General features: G+C 33.4%; 3 protein-coding genes across 3 annotated transcripts; 1 reads left to right on the top strand and 2 right to left on the bottom strand.

Moving 5' to 3' along the window:
* Nucleotides 1-1,959: 1,959 nt before the first annotated feature.
* On the top strand, nucleotides 1,960-3,251 carry LOC124935740 (E3 ubiquitin-protein ligase RMA1H1-like). Its single transcript, XM_047476160.1, has 2 exons — nucleotides 1,960-2,099; nucleotides 2,406-3,251. The coding sequence occupies exon 2, from the start codon at nucleotides 2,427-2,429 to the stop codon at nucleotides 3,141-3,143; it is 717 nt and encodes a 238-aa protein (XP_047332116.1). The 5' UTR covers nucleotides 1,960-2,099; nucleotides 2,406-2,426; the 3' UTR covers nucleotides 3,144-3,251.
* A 1,864-nt stretch (nucleotides 3,252-5,115) lies between these two features.
* Nucleotides 5,116-6,803, bottom strand: LOC124934036 (pentatricopeptide repeat-containing protein At2g20710, mitochondrial-like). The gene is made up of 2 exons (XM_047474496.1): nucleotides 6,469-6,803; nucleotides 5,116-6,391 (listed from the first exon to the last, which is right to left on the bottom strand). Exons 1-2 carry the CDS (start codon nucleotides 6,757-6,759, stop codon nucleotides 5,246-5,248), a joined length of 1,437 nt encoding a protein of 478 aa, XP_047330452.1. The 5' UTR covers nucleotides 6,760-6,803; the 3' UTR covers nucleotides 5,116-5,245.
* Nucleotides 6,804-21,670: 14,867 nt separating this feature from the next.
* On the bottom strand, nucleotides 21,671-23,311 carry LOC124934870. Its single transcript, XM_047475364.1, has 2 exons — nucleotides 22,562-23,311; nucleotides 21,671-22,342 (listed from the first exon to the last, which is right to left on the bottom strand). Exons 1-2 carry the CDS (start codon nucleotides 23,309-23,311, stop codon nucleotides 21,671-21,673), a joined length of 1,422 nt encoding a protein of 473 aa, XP_047331320.1.
* Between the last annotated feature and the right edge of the window lie 3,925 nt (nucleotides 23,312-27,236).

Raw genomic sequence — 27,236 nt, 5'->3', positions numbered from 1 at the left:
AATTTATATTTTGACATGATACTTATTTTTAATAAATATATAATTAACTTATAAATTATTATATTTATTGAATAATTAATTGTAACTAAATTAATTTCTTTAAAATTAAATAATATATTGACATATATTTATTTAAAAAATATATATATTTCTAATCGGTAACAAAAGTTGGATATTTTTAGTCTCTTTAAGAGATTCTGTGTTTGAGTCTGTAAGGTGGAAATTTTTACGTTTGATTAAATGGTTAAGTGTGTTTTGTAGGTGATGTGTTTAACCCCTTATAACCATATTTTTAGTTCACATTAAAATATAAAATTTATTATAGATGAGTATTGAATTTAAATATTTGCCTCAAGAACCATTTAGTATTAATTGATTAAGTGTTATTACCGATTAACTCTCTAATTATTAAACCACTTTAAAATTATTATTTTATATTTATAGTTTTTTATATTGATATATTAGTTGATAACTTGATATGATTTAAAAGTTAACACACTTGTTAATTACTATAACCAATAGCATTAAAATTCATAGCAATAAAAATGGTCTACCAATAATCAATAATTAACAATTAAACCTTATAATATATATAATAATTTAAAATAACACATATTTTATTATAATATTTATTTCATTATACATAATAAATCTAATAATCAATGAAAATTTGTATACTATAATCATTAGCTTATACTTTTAATATATATAATAAAATTTAACAGCCCATAATTATATATATGAAATTTAAATAAAAATAAAAGTTGCTTGGAATGTAGGGAAGATGCCAAAAAAAAACAACTATCATTAAAAAACAACAAAAAAATAAAACCTTGTGCATGAATCTATATATTTCGCTTATAAGACAAAAACTTTTTTTATTGCATTGAAAAGACTATTTATTTTGGTTATAAGTCTCCCTCAATATATATATTTGGTCATTATCCAGAACCCTTTTTTTTTGGATTACTTAATTTTATAAAAATAATATTATAATAATTTTTATTTGATTTAAATTATTCTAGTTTTAGATAATTATAAAAGAATATTATTACAAACATTTATTTTACTAATAACAAAACAAATGTGAATGATTTAATTTGGTTTTGTTTGAAATATAATCATGCATAAAGAAGTACTCTCAGTAACATTAAATATCAATTTAAATGGGTTAACAAAAAGTCAAATCTATATTAAAATATAGTTTAACATTAAATGAATTGAATTATGATGTAACCAAGTTTTTTTTAATTGTTCAAATTTTGATTCATAATAATCAAATTAAAGACATTTATATTTGTTATTAATTTTATATTTTTTATTGAAAAAATAATAATATAAAATTGGTTGAATGGTTAATTTAGATTTTTTTTTTTAAAAAAAATAGTGTGCTTTATATTAAACGAGATTTTATATGAAGGGATTGAAAAGAGACCGATAACTTATTAATTACATTAATTATGTGATATTTATAAATAAAAAATAAAAAATTTATATTATTAATTTAACCACCAAATTTTAATAAATTAATAGTTTTGATTACGGAATTTAAAAAATTGAGACTAAAACTAGTCATATAAATATTTTTTTATTTATAAGAAAGAAGTTTGAAACGGTTAAAACAATTTTTTTAAATTTTTTATTTTTATTTATAACTTTAACAATGATCCATAAATTATTGTAAAGTTATAAAAAAAATGTTTGAAATCTTAATTAACCCAAATAAAAAAAAGTCTAATTTTATAATTTAATAATTTATAAATAGTTAATAATATATTATTATGAAGCCGTAGCCACCACGTCATCAGCTAGGAAAGTGTCTGTAGGTGGTGAGCTTATCTTCTTCTCCATTATTTTATTTTATTTAATCTTTTTAATTTTTATTTTATTTTTTTGAAACTGTAAATATTGTACGCTCACACAAAAGCTTCTATATATAGGGTCTGTATAGATTTCCGATTTCCTCTTCTCTCTTATCAAAGCAGCCATTGATCGGAGACCGGAGACCGGTGACCGGAGATCGGAGACGTTGTTCAAGCTCTGAAGAACCAGTAATAGAATAACGAACTATTCAATTCGAGCAAGTTTCACAACTAAAGGTAAGAATGCGTTCAATTTGATTCTTCCGATTTTTTCGTTTCTCCATATTTATTGCCGATGAACGCGATCGTCTCCTGTTTCTTTAGTATCTTAAATCTCATCCTGATGAATCAATGTTATCGTTTAGATCTTTCGATTCAATCAGAATTATCCTGTGATTTAGCCTTTACGTTCCTCTTTTTAGGTCGGAGACGATTTTTGATTTTTATACGTTCTTCGTAATCAGATTGATTTGTCATGAGATCCGGATAATTCTAAGCTGTTAATGACAAAATTTTTCTAATAGTTTTATGTTATTTGCACAGTTTTAATCTTTAATCGGACAAATGGAGCAGTATTATGAGGAATCTATGATGTTCGATACAATTTCATTGAAGAACTGTAAATCTGTATCGTCCAAAATGGAAGAAGAACAAGAAACAAGAGAAGAAGTCAATCTTTCTGGTGGATTTGATTGTAATATCTGCTTAGGTCTTGTTCAGGATCCAGTGGTAACACTTTGTGGTCATCTCTATTGTTGGCCTTGCATTTACAAATGGATTTCATCGAACAAAACCGAGCCACATAATCCACAATGTCCTGTATGCAGATCAGACATTTCAGAGAAAATGTTAATCCCACTTTATAATAGTCAAAACCAGTCTGCAAAACCATCTAATGAGAATTCTTCAAATCTAGGCAATGTAATTCCCAACAGACCTTCATTTCCTCATGGAGCCACAATCTCACAACAACAACGGCGACAACAGTACTCGCCTCCTCAAAGTGGTGGATTTCAATCAATTCCCATTTTCGGTGTTGGAAGATCTTCTGGAGATGGAGAATACATTACGACAGAACCCATGTTTGGAATGTATGGAGAAAGGGTTTATGCTAGATTTTTTGGGAATTCGGAAGCTTCGGTATTGAATTCGTATAATCATCATATTGAGGAAAGTGGTAATCCTAGGTTGAGAAGGCATTTGTTGGAGACAGATAAGTCATTAGACAGAGTATGTCTGTTTCTTTTCTGTTTTGTAATCTTTTGCCTTTTGTTGTTCTGAAAACTTTTATGCTAAATTTTTAAACTTCCAACATTGTATACTTTGTATAGGATTAAACACAACTTCTTATTCAGCTGGAAATATATCTTTTTTACATTCTTGCTGATATATATATATGACTTGTATTTTGAATATACTGTTTTTCTCTTTTGGGGATGTTTGTAAGAACATAATTTTGCTTATTTTGTACAAGGAAAACATGAATTGGACCAAAACTAGGTGACGATGTTTAACTTTGTTTTGTTTGAAAAGAATTCAAATGAAATTAGTGACAAGAGTGGTTCGATTCTCATTTAGACCGTTTTAAGATGGATTGAAAGTAGATTGTGAAGAGTTATCCTAGTTTTAAATAAACTCATTTTTATTTATTTTCAATAACTAAAATTCATCCATTAAAATGTTAAACTAATTCAATTATTTAATTAAAACCTCTAAATAATTTACTCAAAAAAGTTTTTTCCTTAAATAAAACAATAAAAATCAGGATGCATAGGGAGTGAAAATTGGAACTGAATAGCCTATTAAATTGAACCTTAGAGCATATGCAGCGCATGAGCTGTGTCCGCATTGGACATCATGTAAAAGGGTCGGTCATTGTTTTTGTGTAATTTTCTGCGTGTGTAAAAGCAAAAGGAGAGCAGAGCCCTTTATGCCGGACATGCCCAACTCTGACTTTATTAATTATTATATAATATAATATACAGGGCCCCTATTTTTTCCCATTTTGAAGGCACCAAATAAAAATAATATTTTAATTATTCAGAGAAAAGAGCGAAAACATTGCAGTGTTTTGCTCAAGTACCATATATGCCCGCTTTGATATGTACTGGATATACTCTTAGTTCAATCTAAATACTTTTTGAGATCATAGGTCACCTTTTAGGATGCATTTTTTCAGTTAAAACCCTACTCAAACATTTTATATTCAATCTATTTATGATTGGTTAGTGATTGAAATTCATTTTTTTATTTGTCTTTTTTCTAAATTAATTTAGATATTATAATTGAAATAACAAAATCGATTTTATAACCGAATAAATCGAATCATTGTTCAGCCACATAGGACAATGGGTCTCTAAAACTCTAGTGATAAAATTTTCAACATGTTAACAAATTTAAAACCTTAAAAAAATGGAAGTCATGAGATTCAACTAACCAGCTAAAACCAGATGGCTAGGCCAGTATCCATATTTGACTTTTGTTTTCCTTGTATTAATCATCATTGAGATAGTGACAATGGAGAAAGACCCAATCCGCATCTATTGCCCATTTCAATAATTATTAGTTGGTGTGTCACATTCACATTTAAATCTAAATAGACCATTTGCACATTTTCATCAAGTTTTCTATTTTTCATTAATGCAATGAATTGAATCTCCTTTAAACCAATAAAAGATGAAAATACATTATTGTATTGATGCACCACTACATTTTTTCTTTTCTTTATGAAATGCATATGGATCTAGAAGCTCGTGATAAAGACAACGATGGATCATAAAAAAATCCAAACTAATCCGCTTATATGTTATAGTGACTCATTTGAGTCGAAAAACATTTATTAGTCGAATATAGAGTTTGTATATAATAAAATCGAAATATTAGGTTGAGATATAGGGATTTTTAAATAACCGAACAAGTTTACTTATAGACTTCATTTACATCTTGACATTTTATTTATTAATTTTTTAAAAAAATGAATTTACATCAAATATGAATTATTGGATATATAAGATCAAGATATCTAAAACCTTATGAAACCGATCTAATAATTTGGTCGGATATATAGAGAGGTAGAGTTTTGATAAAATATAACTTATGTAATATGGTCAGATTTAAATATATCCAGAAATTTGATCTAACTAATCCCTGATCATACCTAGTAAAGACACACATGAATATATGCTAACAATCATCAAATACCTTAAGGATTCAACAATTGCCTTGCCACAAATGAAAAACATCATCAACATCAAAAGAAATAATGCATCACCATAGACCCTTTGAAAAAAAAACTGTCAGATATGTCAGATTTAACACATAAATCCTAAAATGATTTCTTAAACATTGCTATTGAAACTTACATTAGTCCCATTGGGCTCCTATCAAATCCCATCTATTGATCCACTTGATAATCTATCACACAATTCTGATGGAATGTGATCTTTATTTCTTAACAGTTCTTCAAACTCCTTTGCACCTTCCTTTCCTTTCAAATAATCGACACAAGCAGCTAGAGTACTAACATTAGGTTTCCAGCTCGATCGGCTGACCTGAAGTATCTTCTTTGTCGCCTCAACCGCCTCTTCCATTTGACCAGCTTGATAATAACCAGTTGCCATATGATCCCATGTACTGACATTTATCTCCTCATTGTTCTGTATCAGTCTATCTAATAATTCTTTAGCCTTTCCCATCATACCCTTCTTACAATACCCATTTATAAGCGTGTTTAGAACTCGAGGGTCGAAGAATGTTTTCGTGTTCTCCCATTCTCTATAAATCTCCTCTGCACCAACAATATCATCGAGTTTCAACAATGAGCTTATCATAGTAAGATAACTCATGTTTTGAATCTGTCCCGATTGTTTAAACAAGTTCCAAACTCGAGACAGCCCTGTTTTGTCGCCAATACTAGCATACATAGAGAGAACTATTTCATAAGCTTTCTTTTTCTTGAGAATCTGTCCTCCTTTAGCTAATTGTTCAACTTTTCTTAGCATTTCCTTAGTTTTCTCCACATTACCAGCTCTCGAGTAACCATTTGCCGTCACGAGATATGTATGACAGTCTATAACAGTTGGATGATCCGTCTCGATTTTCTTGAAGAAAGTTTCCATTCCTGAGATATCAGCAGCCAATGCATACGCGTTTAATCGAATGGTGAAGGTGAATTTGCTGAAACGGATGCCCTTTTCTTCCATCTCTTTCAATAACAAGTCAAGGTTTTCGTGTTTTCCCAAGCTACTATAGAGTGTCATCATAACATTGTAAGGAAGAGAATTTTCTAAATAACCCAATTCCCTCATTTTCTGCATTAGGGTTTCGGCCTTATCTACCAACTTGGCATGGGCATAACAGTTTAAAAGAGACCCATAAACGGCTAAACCTTTGAAAGACAGTGGAATATCGTTATCAAAATAATTCTCTGCTTGTTCAGGTCCGTGAAGCTTACTCATAATGTCAAGACGAACTGCATATTCAGCAGCCGATAGTTCAAAATGTTTTTCCTTGCGAATCCAATCAAGTACCTGGAAATAAATCTTGTGAAAGATGTAATGGAGAAATCCTATGTTCATTAGAGAGTAGAGACAGAAAAAGGGCGAACCTGGAGAGCGTGACCGTAGCGGCGGTATTTTCTGAGTAGTTTGATGATCTGAATGAACTCGTTTTTCTCTATTGGATTTCCTTCACTAACCCATTGATCGAGAATGGGATTCATGGAATCGGTTGGATTTCCATGTGGCATTAGTCTACTGTAAAGTGTGTTTTTTGCAGCCAAAGAACTCATGGAAGTGTTATGATTTAAGGAATAAGTGAAGCTGCTCAAAACCCTTGAATTCGTAGAGCCATTAAAGCAGGTTCTTGACACACAAAGCTGGAGAAGCTTCATCATCATGCCGCAGAGAGATTGAACGTCAGTTGGGAGCAGGGAAGGGTTTAAGGATTTGGGCAAAATGGCTGTCGGTCTGATTTCAAGGTAGACCCTAACCTTTCTAAATATATTCAAATTAGACTAAAAACCCTTGTTCTTTCGTGATTTTATGTATTCATTTTTTTTGGGTATATTTGAATATGTCGAATACAAATTAGAATTGACATTACGGGTTCGAATTGGCGATCCATTCAGTCAGACCACGAACCGATTAAATGAACGTTCGGACTTTTAACTATAATACGATTACCTTTTAAATCGTTCAAAATCCGGTCTAACCGGACAGATTGACTGAAAATCCAAACCGGAATTTTTCGGTTAGAAAGGTTATCTCCTACATGATGCGTTTCTCTTTCTCTCTTCCGATGACTGTGGCCATTTGCAACTCCGGTCCGGTTGGCTTCAAACAAGCGACTATTCTCCCCCAAAGACTATGATCTTTTACAGCTACGTCCGATTGGTTCCAAACAGGGCGGCTTTGCAGCTCCAATTAGATCCATGCAGAATTGTCAACAATGGATTCAATTGGTATAGTTAGTGAGAAAAAAAGTGAAAGATATAAGAAATATATCAAAGATTAAAAATATTAATAATAAATAATAATAGCTGTAAATTTACCGTAGAGAAAAAAATATTAATTCTTGTTGTCAATTATCCTTTATCAATCAAAGAACATGTATAACTTTTTTTTCTTTTTTCTCATCCTTACTTATAGTTGTTTTTTCCAGAATTAAACCTTTAATGAATCAATACATCTAAAAAAAAGTAAAAAAGTTCGGGTGATACGACCGGTAAAAATCGTTCGGACCGAAATTCGTCCAAAAATTCGAGTTATAACCGAAACATTTTTAAAATATTGAATTTACAACTCAATTTCTACAAATTAAAATTTACATTAAAGTATTGAATTACAATACAATTTCGATATTTGAAAAAAATTAAAAATTATAATTCAATTTCAATGTTTAACAAAATATATAATAAAAATAATTTGAATAAATATTATCTATACTATTAAAATATTGATTTTAGGTTAAGAGTTTTTATTTAAATGTCAATTCTCGTTAAGAAAAAAATATCGATTCAACAGGTTAACTTTAAAATAAAAAAAAATAGAATATACCCGTTCAAAATGTTAACTTATTAAATTAAAAAATATTAGTTCGACATTTTAAAATTTTAAATTCAAACAAATTATCGATTTAACATGTTAACTATGTTTTAAGTGATAAAATAATAAAATAATTTTGTTTAGAAAATGTAGAAAAAAAAAATTAGAATTAAATTATGAGTTAAAAAAAATGTGAAATTGAGAATTATAAATAGAAAATAGTTTCAAATTACAGTTAAAATTTCATTATTTACGAAACCTTAAAGTGAAAAAATATCAAAGAGGTATCTGAACTTTTAAATCAGTTTAAATAAACTCCTAAACTTTAAAAATATAATTTAATGAAATGGGCAAAATAAACTTTAATGACAATATAGTTTTGGACAGTTTTTGTTCAATGCAAATTAATCAACTTCTAAACATTAACTCCATTCAAAATACATATTAACATTCAAACTCATACACCCTTCCAATGACGTTTTGTGGAAGGGTGCTTCAATTTTTTGCTATCCTGATTGATATAATTTAAATTCTAAGTGTAAAATAAAAATGAAAAAGAAAAACTACTCAAGGACAAAGAGATGACTGACCACTTTTCCCAAATGAAATGCCTCGATGTGTTGAAGAGGAAGATGAAAATGTTCCTGATGCATGAAGGTTCCCTTTCGAAGCTCCGAGGCTGCAAAGCACATGAGTGATGATCAATTCGTTCGTCACTACATAACCAAATTTTCAAAGAGGTAATATATCTCTGATTTTTTATGTCTTATCCTTATTGCTAGTTGAATGGACAATGGAATTACTTTCTGAAAACCAGATTAACTTAATCAAAGACCTACCTCAAGAGTTACTGTATGGGAGAGCTGGATTCCTGTATACTTGTTTGTTCATGAACAAGAATATCAAAGAGGAGTGATTCCATCTTCTTACATTGTGAATATAATTCTTGGTCAATATGTATTAAGGAAATATGAATCCCAAAAAAAATGCTTTGAGGCATGATATCACTTTCTTAAAGGCTAATGTATTCATTTTGATGGATACATATATTCATTGCAAACTATTCATTCTAACTACATGTGTATTGATTGAGAGACTATGGGATTATTATTGGGAATAGAGCGGAATAATCAAACTTGTGATAATAAACTATCCCCACTTGATTGGATCTTTAGGAGCGAGAAACAACAAATATAAAAAGAAATATAAATAACACAAGAACACTAAAACTGTAACGTGGAAAATCTCCTCAAATTAAGGAGTAAAACTAAGAGACTTTTGTCCAAAAGAAGCTTCACTATAATCAAATGTTAAACACGAAACAAATGAAGATAAAAGCTAAACAAAGAAGAGATCTCACTATCTCTCTACAAGTGTATAATAGATGTCACTAAGATGTGTTTTAATAAGGCCGCTTCCTCCAGCTTTTATAGCAGAACGAGGACAGCTCAATTGTCTTTTTCCAATAAGACAATCATGCCTTATTTAACACAAATGGACTATTGGGCTTCTAGGCTTTTGGACTTCTTAAACAAGCTGGACTTTTTATTACATAGTTTGGAGCCCAAACAAATAACCTAACAAACTCCCTCATCACAACTATGGAAGGGTTGTCATCAAACCCACGGTTAAACAACAACTCAAACTTGCCTTTTGGTAGTGCTTTGGTTAGCATATCAACACAATTATCATGTGTATGCACTTTCTATAAAACCAACAACTTTTCATTTAAAACATCACGTATCCAATGATACTTCACATCAATGTGCTTCAATCTAGAATGAAATGTTAAATTTTTCGCAAGGTAACTCGCACTTTGACTAACACAAAAACCACGTATTTATCCTGCACAAAACCAAGTTCAAATAATATTTCTTAATCTAAATTAATTTTTTACAAGCTTCAGTTGCTACAATAAGTTCAGTTTCAACTGTTGACAACGCAACACATTTTTGAAGTCTGGATTGTTAAGCAAAAGCTCCCCTGTAAAAATAATCAAATAACCAGAAGTAGATTTTCTTGAATCAACATCACTTGCCATATCATAGTCGGTATAACTAACTAAATCCGGATTCTCATTTCCAAGGCCAAGTCTCAAACTTGATGTACCTCGAAGATATCTCAATATCCACTTAACAGCTTCCCAATGTTCTTTTCCTGGATTGGAAAGGAACCTACTCACAGTGCCAACGACATGAGCAATATCTGGTCTTGTGCTAACCAAGGAATACATAAGACTTCCAATAGTAAAACCATAAGAAATATTCTTCATATCTTCTTTCTCATCATCGTTTGAAGGACAAAGTTCAAAACTCAAATTAAAATGTGCCGCAAGAGATGTGAAAAATACTATTATTGGCCCTCTATATTGACTATCTGCAACACCTTTTCAATATATCGTTCTTGAGACAACCATAATTTCTTTGTCATTCTATCACGACTGATTCCAATTTCAAGAACCTAATTCGCTGGTCCAAGATCCTTCATCGCAAAAGACTTCTCTAAGTCTTGTTTCAACCTATTAATTCTCACAACACTTTGACCAACAATAAGCATGTCATCAACATAAATTAAGATAATAATAAAGTCAATAAGAGTTTTTTTTTGCACAAACACATAATGGTCAAATGTAGTATTCTTATAGCCGTATTCCTTCATAAACAACTCAAACTTCGTATACCATCATTGTGGAGCTTACTTCAAGCCATACAAGCTTTTCTTCAATCTGCCAACATAATTCTCTTTACCCTTCACCTTAAACCCATCAGGTTGATCCATGTAAATCTCTTCTTCTAAATCACCGTGAAGAAAAGCCGTCTTCACGTCCATTTGTTCAACTTCCAAATCAATACTAGTTGTCAAACTCAAGACAACTCTAATTGAAGTCATTTTAACAATATGATAAAATATTTAATCAAAATCAATACCCTTTCTTTGACTAAACCCTTTGACAACCAAACGAGTTTTGTATCGTGGAGCTGAAGTATGCTCATCTTGCTTTAGTCTATACACCCACTAATCATAATTCTTTACACAAAATCTATTCATCTTCTTGAATGAATATGTAAATCCGTTTAGATATTTGATGTCTTGCTATTTTATTTTAATCTAATCCAAAAGTTTAGATCAATATATAATCAAATGTTGTTATTTCTAATTCATTAATTCATTCTATCATTATTCGTTCTAGCCAAATTAGATCAAAAACATATAAAAAATGTTTGTTCATATTCTTAAAAAAATTTACAAGCCTAAATATCAATAGATCGACATAGAGAAGGCTTTGATACCACTTGTTAGAATCTTAGTCTAAATCTTTATTCATTAAGTCTACATTATTAATACTCTATGTCAATAAATTGAGACAAACATAAGTTGCGGAAACATACCTGAATTTGAAATGAAGAACGATTCATTAAGTCATTATTCGTTATTCTGTTCTGAATCTGGACCTGAATCGAAATGTCTGATGTGGGTAAGGTTTAAGTCTTCCAATCCCTATCGATAGTCCTTGAGTGTTCTTGAGAGATGAACAAACTAGACCTTTTGTCTGATGAGAGAAACATAATAGATAGACTGTCTATATGGGTTGGGGACCTAGCCCTAATATACTCAATTATTATTCGACCCATCAACGAAATAGTAAATGATATTTATGCTTCTACACAAATATATCCCCATATTTATTATAGATGTCTAAATAAGTCAATAACCTTTATATTTTAATAGATAACTTTAATTGGACTTTAATATTTATTATAATAACAACTAATATATAATTATTAAATAATATATGTACCTAAATATTGGAAATAATTCCAACAATATATACATCTCTAGTGTTGATATTGTAAACTGTATATCCTTTTTTTTATTTAAAGGATATTCCAAAAAAAATATATTTGCTAGCTCTACTATCAAATATTGATTTGTTAGGCATAATTATTGCCACATAACAAATACATCCAAAGACTTTAAGTGTCTTATAATTTGGTTTCTTTCCACATAATGTTTCAAATGGTGTTTTACCATTTAAAAAATTTGTGAGAGTTCTATTAATAAGATATGATGCGGTCAATAAAGAATATGACCAAAATTTTGATTCCAATTTTGACTCAATCATTAATGACCTTGTAATTTGTATCAAATGTTTATGTTTCTTTTCAACCACACTATTTTGTTGTGGTGAATATGTACAAGAGGTTTGATGAACAATTCCTAAGAAATTAAACAAATCTAAACATTTTTCATTCAAGAATCCAGTTATATTATTTGTTCTAATAACTTTAATAGTGGTATCATATTGGTTTTTAACCATTAACATAAAAAATTATAATTGATCAAATACAATAATCAAGTTTGAAATTTAAAAAAAAATTCAAGTACATCTAGAGAAATCATCCACTATAGTTAACATATAAATTTATAATGTACGGTTCTCGATATGGTCCAAATATATCAACATGTATTAATTCAAAAAAAAATCTTAGTTTTAGAGAAACTTTGTTTGAAAGATAATCTTTTCATTTTTGCAAGAGGACATGTGGAAAAATGATTTTTTTATTAACCAACTCAGGAAATACAGATTTTAATACACCATATGTTGGGTGTCCAAGTCTCTTATGGAAAAGAGAGAAATCAATAACATTATTAACAAAATTTAAATGATAAAAATAATTGTTCAAAGATTAACTGTCTTCAAGAAAATATAGATTCTAATCTTTTCCCCATACTCACTTTGACCTATTTATTAATGTCCTGTAAAAAACAATTGAATTATGAGAAAATTCAGTCCATCTTCTTTTCTTTTGTAAGTTTAGATACTGTTATTAAACAATATTTAAAATAAGAAGAAAATAATACATCCTTAAGTTCAATATTCTCAAAAAGTTTCATTGTTCTCATTTTAGTTATATTTATACAAGTTCCATCTACTAAGTACATTGTCTTAGACAAATCTTGATTCTTAATATTAGTATAAAAACTTTTGTTGTTACATATTTGGCATGATGCTGCAGAATCAATTAATCATCTATTTTCTTTGCCTATATATTTATTCATGCTATGTTTATAATCAAATATATTCATATGAAATGGATTATGATAAAATGACTTACTTACAAAGGAAGTGGAGCTACTTCCTTTATTCTTAATCTCTCGCATATTTTTCAAAAACTGTTTATACATTCGATATTCCTCCATCGACATGTTCTCAACATCTTCTTTTTCAGTAGCTAAATTTACTGCAATTCATGTGTTCTTTCTCTTCATAGTTCCTTCCTTAGGCTGCGCTGCTTCCACAAATCGGGTTGCCCACAAGCTTAAAACAGCCTTCCTTGATATGTCATTTTCCTCCACAGTGAGAACAATATGCATTTTTGTTCTTATTCTTTTCAATAAACTAATTTACAGTCTTTGAATTTTATTCTTTCATGATCATTGCTGACTTTTGGTAATGTCTCTTCTATTTTTTATTTCTACTCCACATTTTGCAACATTGTAAATGATTTGTAAACATCCGGTCAAGGATCTTGAAGCAGAATTTGATCCTTCACATACTCACACCTCTCCTCTAGGCCCATTAGAAACTATAAGAGTTTCAAATTTTCGTCATCCTGAAGCATTTGTGCTGCTTCAAGATAACACCCATCACAATCAATTTTCATTCCTTGACATCTACACCTACGAAGTGGTTTCAATCCCATCATCTCATCCCATAGAAGCCTTACCTTAGAGTATTCTTCAAGGTCTATATATGTTTGTTGCACAAAACTTATATCCTTTTGTAATCCATATCTTATTGGTCCATTATTGCCTTCATAGCGGGATTTAACTTCAAGCCGCATATCACGACTTGTTTTTTTGACTGAAATCTTCTTGTAATCTTTGGTTTGATCGTATTCATAATCCATTCTCTTATAAGCACATCTATAGTCCCCATTGATCACCTTCATCTATTTCCTTTGATTGTGAATAAGAGCTATTAATAAAACCTATCTTGATTTTGGCTTGTAATGTTTGTCTCACACTTAAACTCCATCCGAAGTAGGTTTCCCTACCCGTGATAATCACTGTAGTAATGTAAAGACTAGGATGATCAGCTGAATGAATGATAAGTGGATCATTGTTATATTTTATTTTTTATGGCATGTGGTTGACGATCAGAATCGGTGTATCAACATGAATCTGGACTGGATTTGTCATAATCGGAATTGGAACAGTAGGAATTGGAGGAAATAACATCGAATTTTTGTTAGGGCTTGAGTTAGGGTTAGGACTTACTGGTAGAGTTAGGAAATTTGATGTCATGTCTTGAATAACTTTGAGTTGATCTTCTTTCTTCACTCAACTAGGCTCTGATACCATGAATAAATTCAATCTGAATTTTCTTATTAATCAAGATGAACTAATAGCTGGAAAAATTAATGAAGAGTGAAATGAGAAAAAATAATTCGATAATCTTTCCTTTCTCTTAATCATATATTTATACTTACACAAAGTGGTCCCTGAACTTTCAATTCAATTAAAATTTATAGCAGTTACTTAATTTCTCTTAATAATGTCCTTAAAAACACTTAGTAGTTAATTAACTGCTCCTAATAATACTTAGGGGACACTTAGTTCAAATAAGGGAATTAGAATAGGAATGTGATTGATAGATGTGTGGAATGAGAATGAGTATGATTAGAGCCGCCAAACGGGCCAACCCATGGTAGGACGGACCTACCCACAAAACTCATTGTTTGATGGGTCGACGGCGGACCGACCCACAATCTCGGCGGGCTGAAAATCCCCAATCCAACCTAAGGTTGCGAGTTAGGTGGGCCAGCCCGCGGGTTGTCTCACTACAAATAAAAATCATTAATAATTCTAGAAAACAAGAGTTCAAGAACATGATCAAATGGTTATAATACACATTAAACAAAAGTCTTATCTATCGTTACACTTTAATTGACCAAATAGTTCAACAAAGTAACTAAATTTGAAAAATTCATAAAATAGAAATTTCAGTAAAGTCAAAATTCTTTAAATATCATCAGTTGAGATATAATTCATGTCAAATCATTCTCCTTCATCGTCTTTCTCTTCAATGTCTGTATCAACATCCTCTAGAACATTTGATCCTTGCTTGGACAATATTGATGTAACTATTACGTTGTCTTCTTGATTTTTATCTACATATGAAATACACAAAAATGAAGGTAGTTAAAAATTCAAATCAAAATAAACTAATATATGAAGTCACAAATAAGTCAAAACATAATTAAAAATTTGTAAATAAAATTACCGATAACATATTCATGTAATCAATTGCGAGTACAAATAAGAGCTTACATATTTTCAGGAAGAGTGGAACTTCTATACTTGGTAAGCACTCGAGTACCAATGGAAAAGCTGATTCTGATGCAACAATAGTTTTAGGAATAGCCAAAACATCACATGCCATAAGTGAAAGGATTGTGTACTAATTCTTTTGATTCTTCCAATGCTCCAAAACATCCAAACATTGATAATATACAAATTCAAGTTTTGGATCCTCCAAATAGAGATCCAATTGAGATTTTCCAGCACTTGTAATTGTTTGGCTCTCATATGCCATCATTTCCTACATTAATTTAAATAGTTATAATAAAAAAATATAAACTAATTAGAGAGTACAAGTAAAAAAACATTAGAAAACTTACATTAAAGATTCTCTTGTTCTTTCCTTTAACTGCTCCTACACTTTGGAGAGGTATGTGTGTGGTAGAAGATCGTGGTTGTGAAGAACTTGTTTCGTTATTGTCAGAATATTGGTCAAAAAGCTTATACAATTTTCTCTTCACAAGTTCCATCTTCTCTTGGCATTTAACATAATCACTCTCAACTTTAGAATAAAAAAATTCTAACATCGAAAGCTTTATACGTGGGTCAAAAATAGCCCCAAATGCAAGCATTGTGCTGCATTGATTCCAATACTTTTCAAACTTCTCCATCATTCTTTTACACATACGACTTACCACCTCATCTTCATTCACTAAGTTTTTCTTCAACAAAACTTCAATTTTCCAGATTTGCATAAAATACAAATTTGAGGTAGGATAAGAAGAACCGAATATCAACTTTGTAGTGTCATAAAATGGCTCAAGTAACTCACATATTTTCTCTCCTCTTTTCCACTCTTCACTTGTAGGACACGATTTATAATTCTTATCATTGAATTGAAGAGAAGCAAAAACCTTTTTATATTTGACATCACTTTCCAACATTAAATATGTTGAGTTCCAACGAGTACACACATCCAATCTCAATCGAACACTATTATCAATGTTACCAACTGCTTGTACACATTCTTGAAACTTCTTTCATTCTAGTCTCTGAACCTTTAACATACTTGACCGACTCTCTAATTTTACTCAAAGCTACAGTGGCAACTTTCAAACCTTCTTGAACAATTAAATTCAATATTTGAGCGGAACAATGAACATGTAAAAACTCACCATCGCACAATAAACTATCATGCAAAAAGAGTTGCTCTTTTAAATGAACTTGCATACTATCATTACTAGATGCATTATCCAATGTCAAAGAGAAAATCTTTCTTAAAATCCCCCAATCCTTCAAGAATTCAAACACTTTAGCAGCTAATCAACTCCTGAGTGTGGAGGAGGCATATGATAAAAGTTAAGTATTCTTGCTGTTCAATTTTCAATCACTGTCAACAAAATGGACAGTCAAACAAATATACCCCTCACTAGCAAATATACCCCTCACTAGTACATGTTGCCCACAAATCTGAAGTTAAACAAACTCTATTTTTAATGGTAGCGAAAACATGCTTAAGTTTCTCTTTCTCCCTTATGTAGAATCGATTAATATAAAAAACAATAGTATTTTTAAAAATAAAAGCACCACCATGATTTACATGCTTCATCCAGACTCAACTTTGCTTGACGCGACGACTATTTTCTTCATAACATAGAGGAAATGATAATTTTCGCATGTTTTATTGGGTGCTGGTGATTTCCCAATTAAATGTTTTATTAAGGTCATTTCATAAAATTTCAGATAGGGAGAGAGATTTTGTAAAAAGAATGAGAAGGAATGATATGGCAACCTGATTGGCTAAAATTTTCTTTTTCTTTTTTTTCTTTTTTTTTTCATTCAATTCAATGATATAATGACACTTTATTCCCTCCCATTTTTTTTTCAAATTTTTTCCTTATTCCTTCTCTCAAATTTTTTCCACATTCACACTTCATAATAATAATAATAATAAAAATAAAAACTAGTAAAATGTAATGAAGTCTCTTCACATCTTGGCTTCCACTTTGTAATCACTTTGGAAATCCATTTAAATGAGATTTATGTGTGTTTTCGTTAAAATTTACATTATTATATATAATCAATGAGCTTACCTTAAATCATTAGATAATTATAAACTCAGTTAGATAATTACAAACTCGTAAAATCTAAAATTTACATGAAATTGTAAAAGTTTAATTTAAAAAAATAATAGTTATATATTTTTATTATTTATTTATATAATTAAGTATTTTATAATATTTAAAAAAATTATATATTTTAATATCAAATTAATTAAAAAAATAATAATAAATAAATAACACTATAAAAACTTATACTTACAAAATTAATTATATTAATTAATTAATTTAAGTAAATAATAACTTTATATTTTAATTTTTAAAATAAATTTATTTTTTAAAATAAAATCGTATAAAATTGTTAAATGAAAATTATTTATAAACTCATAAAATTGTAAAATTTAATTATTTTAAATTTAAAATAGAATTTACATATTTAAGAGTTTAAATAAAATAAGACTTAACCTAATACAATATTGAAAAAAAAAAATATTTGAATTCTGAAATCGAATTAAGAATAAGTATGATAATATGATAGAAGACTTAGAATGAAAATTAATTTAACCATACAATATTCAATATTCTTGATTAGCTTACAAGCTGAAAATAAATATGATTAACAATCATAGTGTGTAAACTGTGAACTGAGAAGTAAATAACTGGAACTGCGGGGAAATTTGACGAATTGACCTTGCAAACCGGGTTATTTGACCTGGTGGAATTTTGATAATTTAATTGCGCTCGTGGTGATTTTATTTTTTTTGGACGATTTTGCCCTCGTCGCGAAACGCTAAGTCACTTAGCGTTTCGCGAAGTGACGATATGTGAAATGTCCAGATTGCCCTTACTATTTAATATAACCTCCGTACTTTTTTTCATTTCTTTTCTTCTCCTTCTCTCTCTTCCCGCTCTTCTCCTCCTTCTCTCTAATCTCCGGCGGCGGCGACGAACTCGGCGGAGATCTCGGCGGCGAAGTTCATTCGAAATCCACTATGAGCTCGACGACGTGCACGAGCACTGTTCCAATAGGTACGTCTATTTGAAGCATGTTTTATTGATGTTCGGTTTCTGAGATTGGTTAGGGTTTACCTCCCGTTTCGCTAAGTGCCTTACGATTCGCAAAGCCCTTCCCGTTTCGCTAAGTGCCTTACGATTCGCGAAGCCCTTCCCGTTTCGCTAAGTGCCTTACGATTCGCGAAGCCCTTCCCGTTTCGCTAAGTGCCTTTCGATTCGCGAAGTATTAATTATACGTCTCTAAATCAAATCATGTTTTTATATTGCAGCTGAAGTTTTCGTTTTCTATAATGGAGAGTGGAAACTTGATGCTGATGGAATACTGTATTTTGATGCATCTTCAATCAAAACATTTGATCTACCCCAAAATACTCGTTATGCTGAATTACTTGATATACTCTACGATAGACTTAATCTCCAGTTATCAGCATACGATTTAGTGCTCCAAGTGAAGTATGATATTCCGAATATCAGAAATCCAAAACCTGTTTTTATTGATAATGATGGGGATTTGAACACATATCTATCACGCTTGATTTTGGGTCGAACAGTGTCACCATTGTGTGTATCTGTAGTGGAGAAGTCAGCGTTTACTAAAGAAAAGATACCACTACTTACATACCCAACTCAAGAAAGTATACTACCACCACAACTTACTCAGAAATTTGTTCCACCTGTTGTACCCTTGGAATTCTTTGTTGAAAGTCAAAATGAAGCCGGAGAAACCTCTTTGCCTCACATCCCACTTACTCAGGACTTGCATGTTAATAGTGGTGAGAAAGCATCAATACCTATACAACCAAGTGCAAGAAGATCATCATTGGGTACACCAACTAGTGCAAGAAAGGCATCAAATGGTACACCAACAAGTGCAAGAAGATCATCAATGGGTACACCATCTAGTGCAAGACGATCTTCAATGGATACACCATCGACAGACCCGACAGACACATCACCGCCAGACCCCACATTTGCGATGGCATTAACTAGTGAAACCGTATTGGAAGTCGGTTCGTTGTTTGAAAATAAAAAAGAACTTCAACTTGCTCTATATAAATATGCGATGGCCAATCATTTTGAATTCAAAGTGGAGAAGTCAAGGAAAAATCTTTGGGAACTCAAATGTTTGGATGAGACATGCAAGTGGAGCTTGCGGGCTGTGAAAGGTAAGTTTTCTGAGATGTTTGAGATCCGGACATTTGAGCATCAACACTCATGCTCAACTTTGTCGAGGCCCAAGAAAAAAATGCAAACACCAGCATGGGTTATTGGGCAGTGCGTGAAGAGCAAGTACATGGACCATCATCATAACCACTTGCCTAAGAAAATAATTGAAGACATGCAGACAACTTATGGGATATTTTTGACTTATAATAAGGCATGGAGGGCAAGGGAAAATGCTTTAATAGCGGTGCGAGGAACGGTAGAGGATTCTTATGGAATACTGCCATCATACCTTTACATGTTGGAGAAGTGTAATCCTGGTACCATAACCGACATACAGACAGACGAGCTCGGTCACTTCAAGTATATGTTCATGTCCCTAGGCCTCTCAATTAGGGGTTTCAAATCCTTTTGCCGTCCTGTATTATGTGTTGATGCTAGTTTTCTTAAGCACAAGGTGGGTGGTCAATTATTGGTGGCTATTGCATTGGATGCGAATGAGCAACTATATCCTGTCGCATTCGGCGTTGTTGATTCAGAGAATAATAACTCCTGGACTTATTTCATGCAAAAACTGAGAGACGCAATTGGATTAGTTGATGATCTCGTCTTCGTATCCGACAGACACCCAAGCATCGCTAATGCCTTGTGCGCTGTTTTCCCAGAAGCAGACCACGGCGCGTGCACATATCACATAAAGATGAATATTGTGGCCAAATTTAAAAGTGATAAGTGTCATGCGGAGTTTGATTCGGCTTCAAGGGCATACACTGTCCACGAATTTAATCGGTGGTTTGAGAAAATCAAGGTTAAAGATCACAGGATTGCTGCCTATTTGGAAGAAATTGGGTTCCCAAGATGGAGTAGAGCATTTTTTCCCGGTAAGCGATACAATCAACTGACAAGCAATTATGCTGAGAGTTTCAATAGTCAGAGCAGGGAAGCCAGAAAGTATCCCATTTCAGAAATGGCTGAGTATTTAAGATTCACAATACAACAATGGTTTAACGATAGAAGAGAAAGAGCGTCTAATCACGAAGAAGTTTTATCTCCAAATTATGAGAAGGTGTTACGTGAGGGATTCGAGAAGGCCAGATTCTATACAGTCCAATCGCTTAACCGATTCGAGTTTTATGTGCATGACAATCAGTCCCATTTCAAAGTCAATTTGAAAGACATGAACTGCACTTGTAGAGTATTCGAAGTTTCGGGTCTTCCTTGTACGCATGCAATGGCTGCTGCCCGTAGTCGGAATTTGGTTTCTTATGACTTCTGTTCAAGGTATTAATATCTAGCTCACGTGTTCATTCTGTTTAACCAATTAATAATTCGTTATATTTTCCCTACACACAGGTATTACACAACTGAGTGTTGGATAAATTCATATGCCGAGACATGTTATCCTCCCGGTGATGAAGAAAATTGGGATGTTCCCGAAAATATCAAGCAACGTTCATGTCTTAAACCAAATGTGAAGGTTAAGAAAGGCAGGCCACAAACAAAGCGTAGGTCATCCCAGGGTGAGGTCCGTAAGATCCCGAGACGATGCAGCTCATGTGATGGGCTTGGACATAATAGGGCAACATGCAAAGCAGTGATGCCTGCACCATCTACTGCACGAGCTTCATCATCTAAGCAGCATGACTCATCATCTAAGCAGCATGAGTCATCATCTCAACAATATGAACCTTTAGCTTGATAGATACTATGTTGTAATATATGTTGTTAATTGAACTATGGTACTGGTATGTTGTTAATTGAGGTTTAATGCTTGTTTAAAATATTGTCAATTGGCATTATATAATCCTTGTTCTACTTAATCCCATCGTTATAAATCTTTGAATTCAACCTTAACAAATTACAAAATTGTTCAATCTTGATTTCAAATATATCCATCCACCGACCAAACCAATCTCAATTGAGAAATGAATTAAGGTTGCTAAAGAAACAGATGGAAAATATAATCAATCTGATGGGAGGGCACTTAGCGAAACGTAGAGTACTTTGCGAAACGGGAGGGACTTGGCGAAACGGGATGGACTTAACGAAACGGGATGGACTTAGCGAAACGAAGAGTACTTTGCGAAACGAAGAGTACTTTGCGAATTTACAATACATCAATTTACACAAAATAATTTACAATACATAATCCAACTTCCAACATATTCATCAAGGTTTACAATACATCAAAATAAGTTATCCAATTTACAAATAATAATGTTTAAGGTTCCATAATCTGATGGAATAACCGGACCGCCATCTTCTGCCTAAAAAATCCCATATTTTCTGAGGTCACATTATGCACGGGTTGATTAGCGGTCAAGTGTTCCATGTACATTAGCGTGAAGACCCCACAGTCCCCGCTCTCTGTTGCCCGCGGGACTTCTCCAACCTTAGCAGCAGCGGTTTTCACTTTGGGGTGTGGAAACCGTTTGTATGTCATTGGTTGGAGGGGGCCTTCGAAGTTGAAATTAGGATACCTTACCCTCTCACCGGGAGTGATTGTTTTGGCGAATATAAATGGAATCATGTCGCAGAAGGGTTTCAAATAAGGATCCAGATTCTTATAAAGATAGGCGTCACAGTCGTACACGTCAATGCGGTACTTTTGAAGACGTGCTACACATAAAATCCAGTGTTTCTGGTTAATGTTCACTGGCATGTAGACGTCGTCAATTGTTGACCACTCTGGCATATATCTATGTGGTGCGCCCATATAATAGTCTTTGAATTCGTCGACTAGAAATTTGGCAGGATCCTTAATAAAATCCCTGTGCAGTCGCCTGATTCTATCCGACAATACGCAATCCCCAATTGCCGCATGTGTATTTTTATATGTCTTGGGATAGCAGGAAATCCTTTTCCGCAGAAGATGGCAGAATGCATCGATTTCCTGCACAATGGGAGCATACAACATACATTGAGTACATATCAAACAACATTGACTAAGTAAGTACTTTGCTAAACGAAGAGTACTTTGCGAAACGAAGAGTACTTTGCGAAACGAAGAGTACTTTGCGAAACGAAGAGTACTTTGCGAAACGAAAAGCACTTTGCGAAACGAAGAGTACTTTGCGAAACGAAGATTAATGAATTGATTTGAACGACTTACCTCGTCTTCAATCCATGTAAGCCTTGTTACAACTCTAACCAACACTTCCTTCTTTGCTTGAACCGTATGTAAATCCGTTGTCGAATTATCGGTTTTTCGATCATCCAACCACGCCTTTACTTTATGAAGTAGCTCATCATCAAATTTTTGAAGGTGATTCACTTTCATAGGATCCTTTGTCTTGGGCATTTTTGACAAGGAAGGGTTGGTGTACGAGTCATCTTTTTTCGGCTTCCTCACTCTCCTCCCATAATTTCCTTTAGGAGGAGTATTGTATAACTGGAAATCGTCATTGTCATCATTGTCATCATTTGCCTTCACATCCCCCACAGTCTTCTCATCCTTCACCTTCACTTTCAAATCTTTCAGTTTCAGATCAACCTCCACATCATCCACCCTAGCCACAACATCCAGCTTCTCACCGTCCTCCAATTTAGCCTCAACCTCTATCTTTACGTCCTCCACCTTCGCATCCTCCACCTTCTCATCATCATCTACCTTCTCATCGTTGTCTTTTCTTTCATCCTCCACCTTCTCTTCATCATCGACCTTCTCATCGTTCTCCACCTTATCCTCATCCATCTTTTCATCATCATCCCCCTTCTCAATGGTCTCCACCTTCTGTGCGTCCTCCACCTTCTCAACGTCCTCTTTTTTTTCATCCTCCACCTTCTCATTGTCCTCCATTACATCGTCTTTCCCATCAGTCCCATCATTCACCTTCTCATCATCCCCCACAGTCTCCTGCATCGCTATCATCTCCTACAAAATAGACAAAATTCACACTTAGCGAATCGACAACAAATAATTTGCGAAACGGAAACTACTTTGCGAAACGAAAAATACTAACTTAGCGAAACGGAAACTACTTTGCGAAACGAAAAATACTAACTTAGCGAAACGGAAACTACTTTGCGAAACGAAAAATACTAACTTAGCGAAACGGAAACTACTTTGCGAATCGAAAAATACTAACTTAGCGAAACGGAAACTACTTTGCGAAACGAAAAGTTCGCAGAATACCTCTTTCTTCTCCTCCTCCTGTTCAACCTTGCTCTTCTCAACTTCGACATCCTTCTTAGAATCCTTAACCTGCAAAATATGTACTGGTTAGATCAGATATGTACTTAGCGAAATGAAATGTAAAATATCTCCATACCTCAGTATTCTTTTCCTCTTCGACCTTCACAGCCTTCTTAGAATCCTTCTTCTTACTCTTCTTCTTCTTTATATTATCCTCCATATCATCTAATCTGGTTAATAATATGGACATCCTTTTGTTGGATTTTTCTAACAACTGTGTGGACATATTAAAAACCATCTTCTTGAACGACTCAACGTGAGTTTGTTGAGTTTCTTGGATTGTGATTTTTAGCTCTTTGATGAGCTCTGTTTTCATCTTTTTCATCTCCTCTTTCATCTCTATTTTCAGCTCCTCCTTCATCTCATTAAAATCACATCCAACAGTAGGTGTTGGAGCCCGAGGAGAAGGTGTGTCAGCCCGAGGACTTGAGGTCGCGGATGGGGGAGTAAGAATGCGGGCCGGAATCGATTCATAAGCAAGCTTCTTCTTCAAGTTGGCTGCTTCTTTAAGAGTAGCATCAGCCTTTCTCTTCCTCGTGGCAGGTTTGGGGGGAATCGGAGTAACTTCTTCATCTTCACTTTGATCATCTTCAGCAAAATCATCTTTTATTACCTTCCCATCAGTAAATCCCTCAAAAAAATCATCAGCTGTCTCGTCAATTTGCTCAAATACATCACCACTGTATAACCTCTTCTCCATGGAGGACTCTTCCATCTCAGTCACATCCGTGGTCTCTAGGGCAGTCTTTACCTCCATCGATGTGTTTTTTCTGTTGGAATGATAGAGTAACAACCTTGGGCGTAGAGGGTCATTAATCTGATTCCTTCTGGCGAATTTAGGGATAAAGTTTTCGATGACCTCATACGTCCACACTTGAAGTGCCAATGCGAACCCATAGATGTTATATGCAAAAGGAGCATAAGGATCTTCAGCCTTCTCCTTCTTGTCAAAAAATGAGGTACAGAGATGTTTCATGTTCTTGTTTAAACCCTTGAGGGTGGCTCTAAAGGTGACCTTCCCCCATGGATATTGGAAGAAAGTGTCCTTGTCTTCCACCATGTTGAGTATTTTTGGAAATATAACTCTTTTTGGGTCAAATGTGAATAGGTACTGGCAAATCAGTACTACCAGCCCCATCTTAAATGCATCTTCCTTGTCTTTGCATTTGAAAAAAGCCTTCTCGAAGTCGCACATTTTTACACTCATGCTCCCTTTAAAGTATTTAACCGAGAGAGGTGGACAACAGCGCAATTTTTCTTGGTCCAACTCAGGATAAACGCCGAAACATAGGCCGGTAACCAACGCATACTCCTTCATACCAAATACAAGCTTTTACCCATTCACAGTGAAAGTTATCTCCTTGGAGTTTGAGCTTAACCTCCTCAACAACATTTGATGTACAATACTTCCTGAGAACTGCAGGAGGGGGGCTGTGAATAAGGATCTGAACTGGGTATTGTACACACTCTCCAGAAGATCCATTTCCTCGAACTTATTCACAATCTTCTTCAGGGTGAGGGCACTTTTCCACGAAATCCGACCGGGCACTTAGCGAATCGGGAGGCACTTAGCGAATCGAGAGGTACCGAGCGAAACCGTTAACTGAACATAAGACAGCATTACCGAATCGGAAACAATACGAAACTAATCAGAAACAAACAATAAACTTAACATGCAAAAACCCTAAACAAAAAATCTGAAACAAACACTTAAACTTAACATGCAAAGACCAAAATCCATAAGCAAGAAACCAGAAAATGATCGACCACAACTAGGTATTTAGCGAATCGCTAGGTCCTTACCGAATCGGAAGGTACTTACCGAATCGGAAGGTACCTAGCGAAACCCTGATGAAACCCTGATGGCAACAAAAATATACTGAACAGAAACCCTACTGGCAAAAAAATATATACTGAACATTACACTAACATGCAAAAACCACCAATGAACAAAAAAGCAGAAAATGATAATGAACTAACCTTAATGACGAACGAGAAGAAAGCAGAAATGATCGGGCTTGACAAGATTCAGTGAAGAGAAAATGGGTTAGAGAGAGAGAGTCGGGCGGTTGAAATGAAATGTAATGAATTTTTTGAATATATAAGGTCTAGCGCGTGTGAGTACGCGCGTCTCTTCAACTTCCGTAGCGAGTCGGGAGGCACTTAGCGAATCGGGAGGGACTTAGCGAATCGGGAGGGACTTAGGGAAACGGAAGGGACTTAGCGAATCGGGAGGGACTTAGCGAATCGGGAGGGACTTAGCGAATCGAGAGGTCAACGAGCTCCAGCTAAGAGAAGATGGTTTGAATACGTTTTCGCTACTATATTTTAATAACGAAATCGAATTCAAACCATTCTCCTAGCTGGAGCTCGTAGTACTTAGCGAATCGTCAAGTACAAAATTTTTTATTGGTTTCATAGGCAATCTATCTCGTTTGACAAGGTATCAACAACAAAGTCATGGTTTTGAAAAGAACATGTGTTAGCAAAACAAACCCTATAATTTTACATGGAAACATTTAGATTCTTCAGAAAAAGTCTTTGAAGAAGCGATCGTTGAACTCCAGATAAGAGAAAATTGTTTGAAATTTATTTCTTTAGCTTAACGACTAACGAAATCAAAGTCAGCCAATCTTTGCTTATCTGGAGGTCAATGATAGATTCTTCAAAGGCATTTTCTGAAGAATCTAAATGTTTCCAATGTAAAATTAGAAGGTTTGTTTTGTTAACACATGTTCTCTTCATAACCATGAAGTGATGTAAATACCTTGTCAAATGAAGTTCATGATTAACTATAAATAACAAAAAATCTTGATACTTAGCGAATCGCGAGGTATACTTAGCGAATCGCGAGGTATACTTAGCGAAACGGTAAGTCCGTAGCGAAACGGTAAGTCCGTAGCGAAACGTTAAGCAGATCTGAAACGGAAACACATACGCTGTTATCAGACAGAGATTTTCTGCAAATATGAACAGATAACAAATAATAACCTAACGAAATGCTCAAACATGAACAAATATGAACCATATAAGAAATAAGAATCAACCAAAACGGAGAAAATGATGGACATAAAGGAAATATGAAAAAGTTTTTGAAATGAAGAAAATGTAAACAAGAACATAACTGTTAGAATGAAGATCTACCTCGACACCGTTCAAATAGTTAGAATCGGAGAACTCACATAAACCCTAGTATAAGAAACCTGCATGCAAAATAGATCTAGGGTTAGAAATCGGCAATAGATAAACAAAAATGAATTAGTTAGGTTAGAAGAGCTCGGATCGGGTTTGATTTGTATGGATATTGGAGGAAACGGAGATGTCGTCGCCGCCGGCCGCCGTCGCCGCCGGCCACCGTGAGTGAAGGAGAGAATTGGAGGAAGAGAGAAAAAAAAATTTAGTGAAATGAAAATATTTGGGTATTTATACAAACCTCTAATCCACTTCGCGAAACGCTAAGTGACTTAGCGTTTCGCGACAAGGGCAAAATCGTATAAAAAAAAATATAACACCACGAGCGCAAAAAAAATTATAAAATTCCACCAGGTCAAATAACCCGGTTTGCAAGGTCATTTCGTCAAATTTCCCGGAA

Source organism: Impatiens glandulifera, chromosome 4 (assembly GCF_907164915.1).
Source record: "Impatiens glandulifera chromosome 4, dImpGla2.1, whole genome shotgun sequence".
Taxonomy (NCBI): Eukaryota; Viridiplantae; Streptophyta; class Magnoliopsida; order Ericales; family Balsaminaceae; genus Impatiens; species Impatiens glandulifera.
Note: the sequence above shows the minus strand (reverse complement) of the source record. Positions and strands in the feature narration are given on the sequence as shown.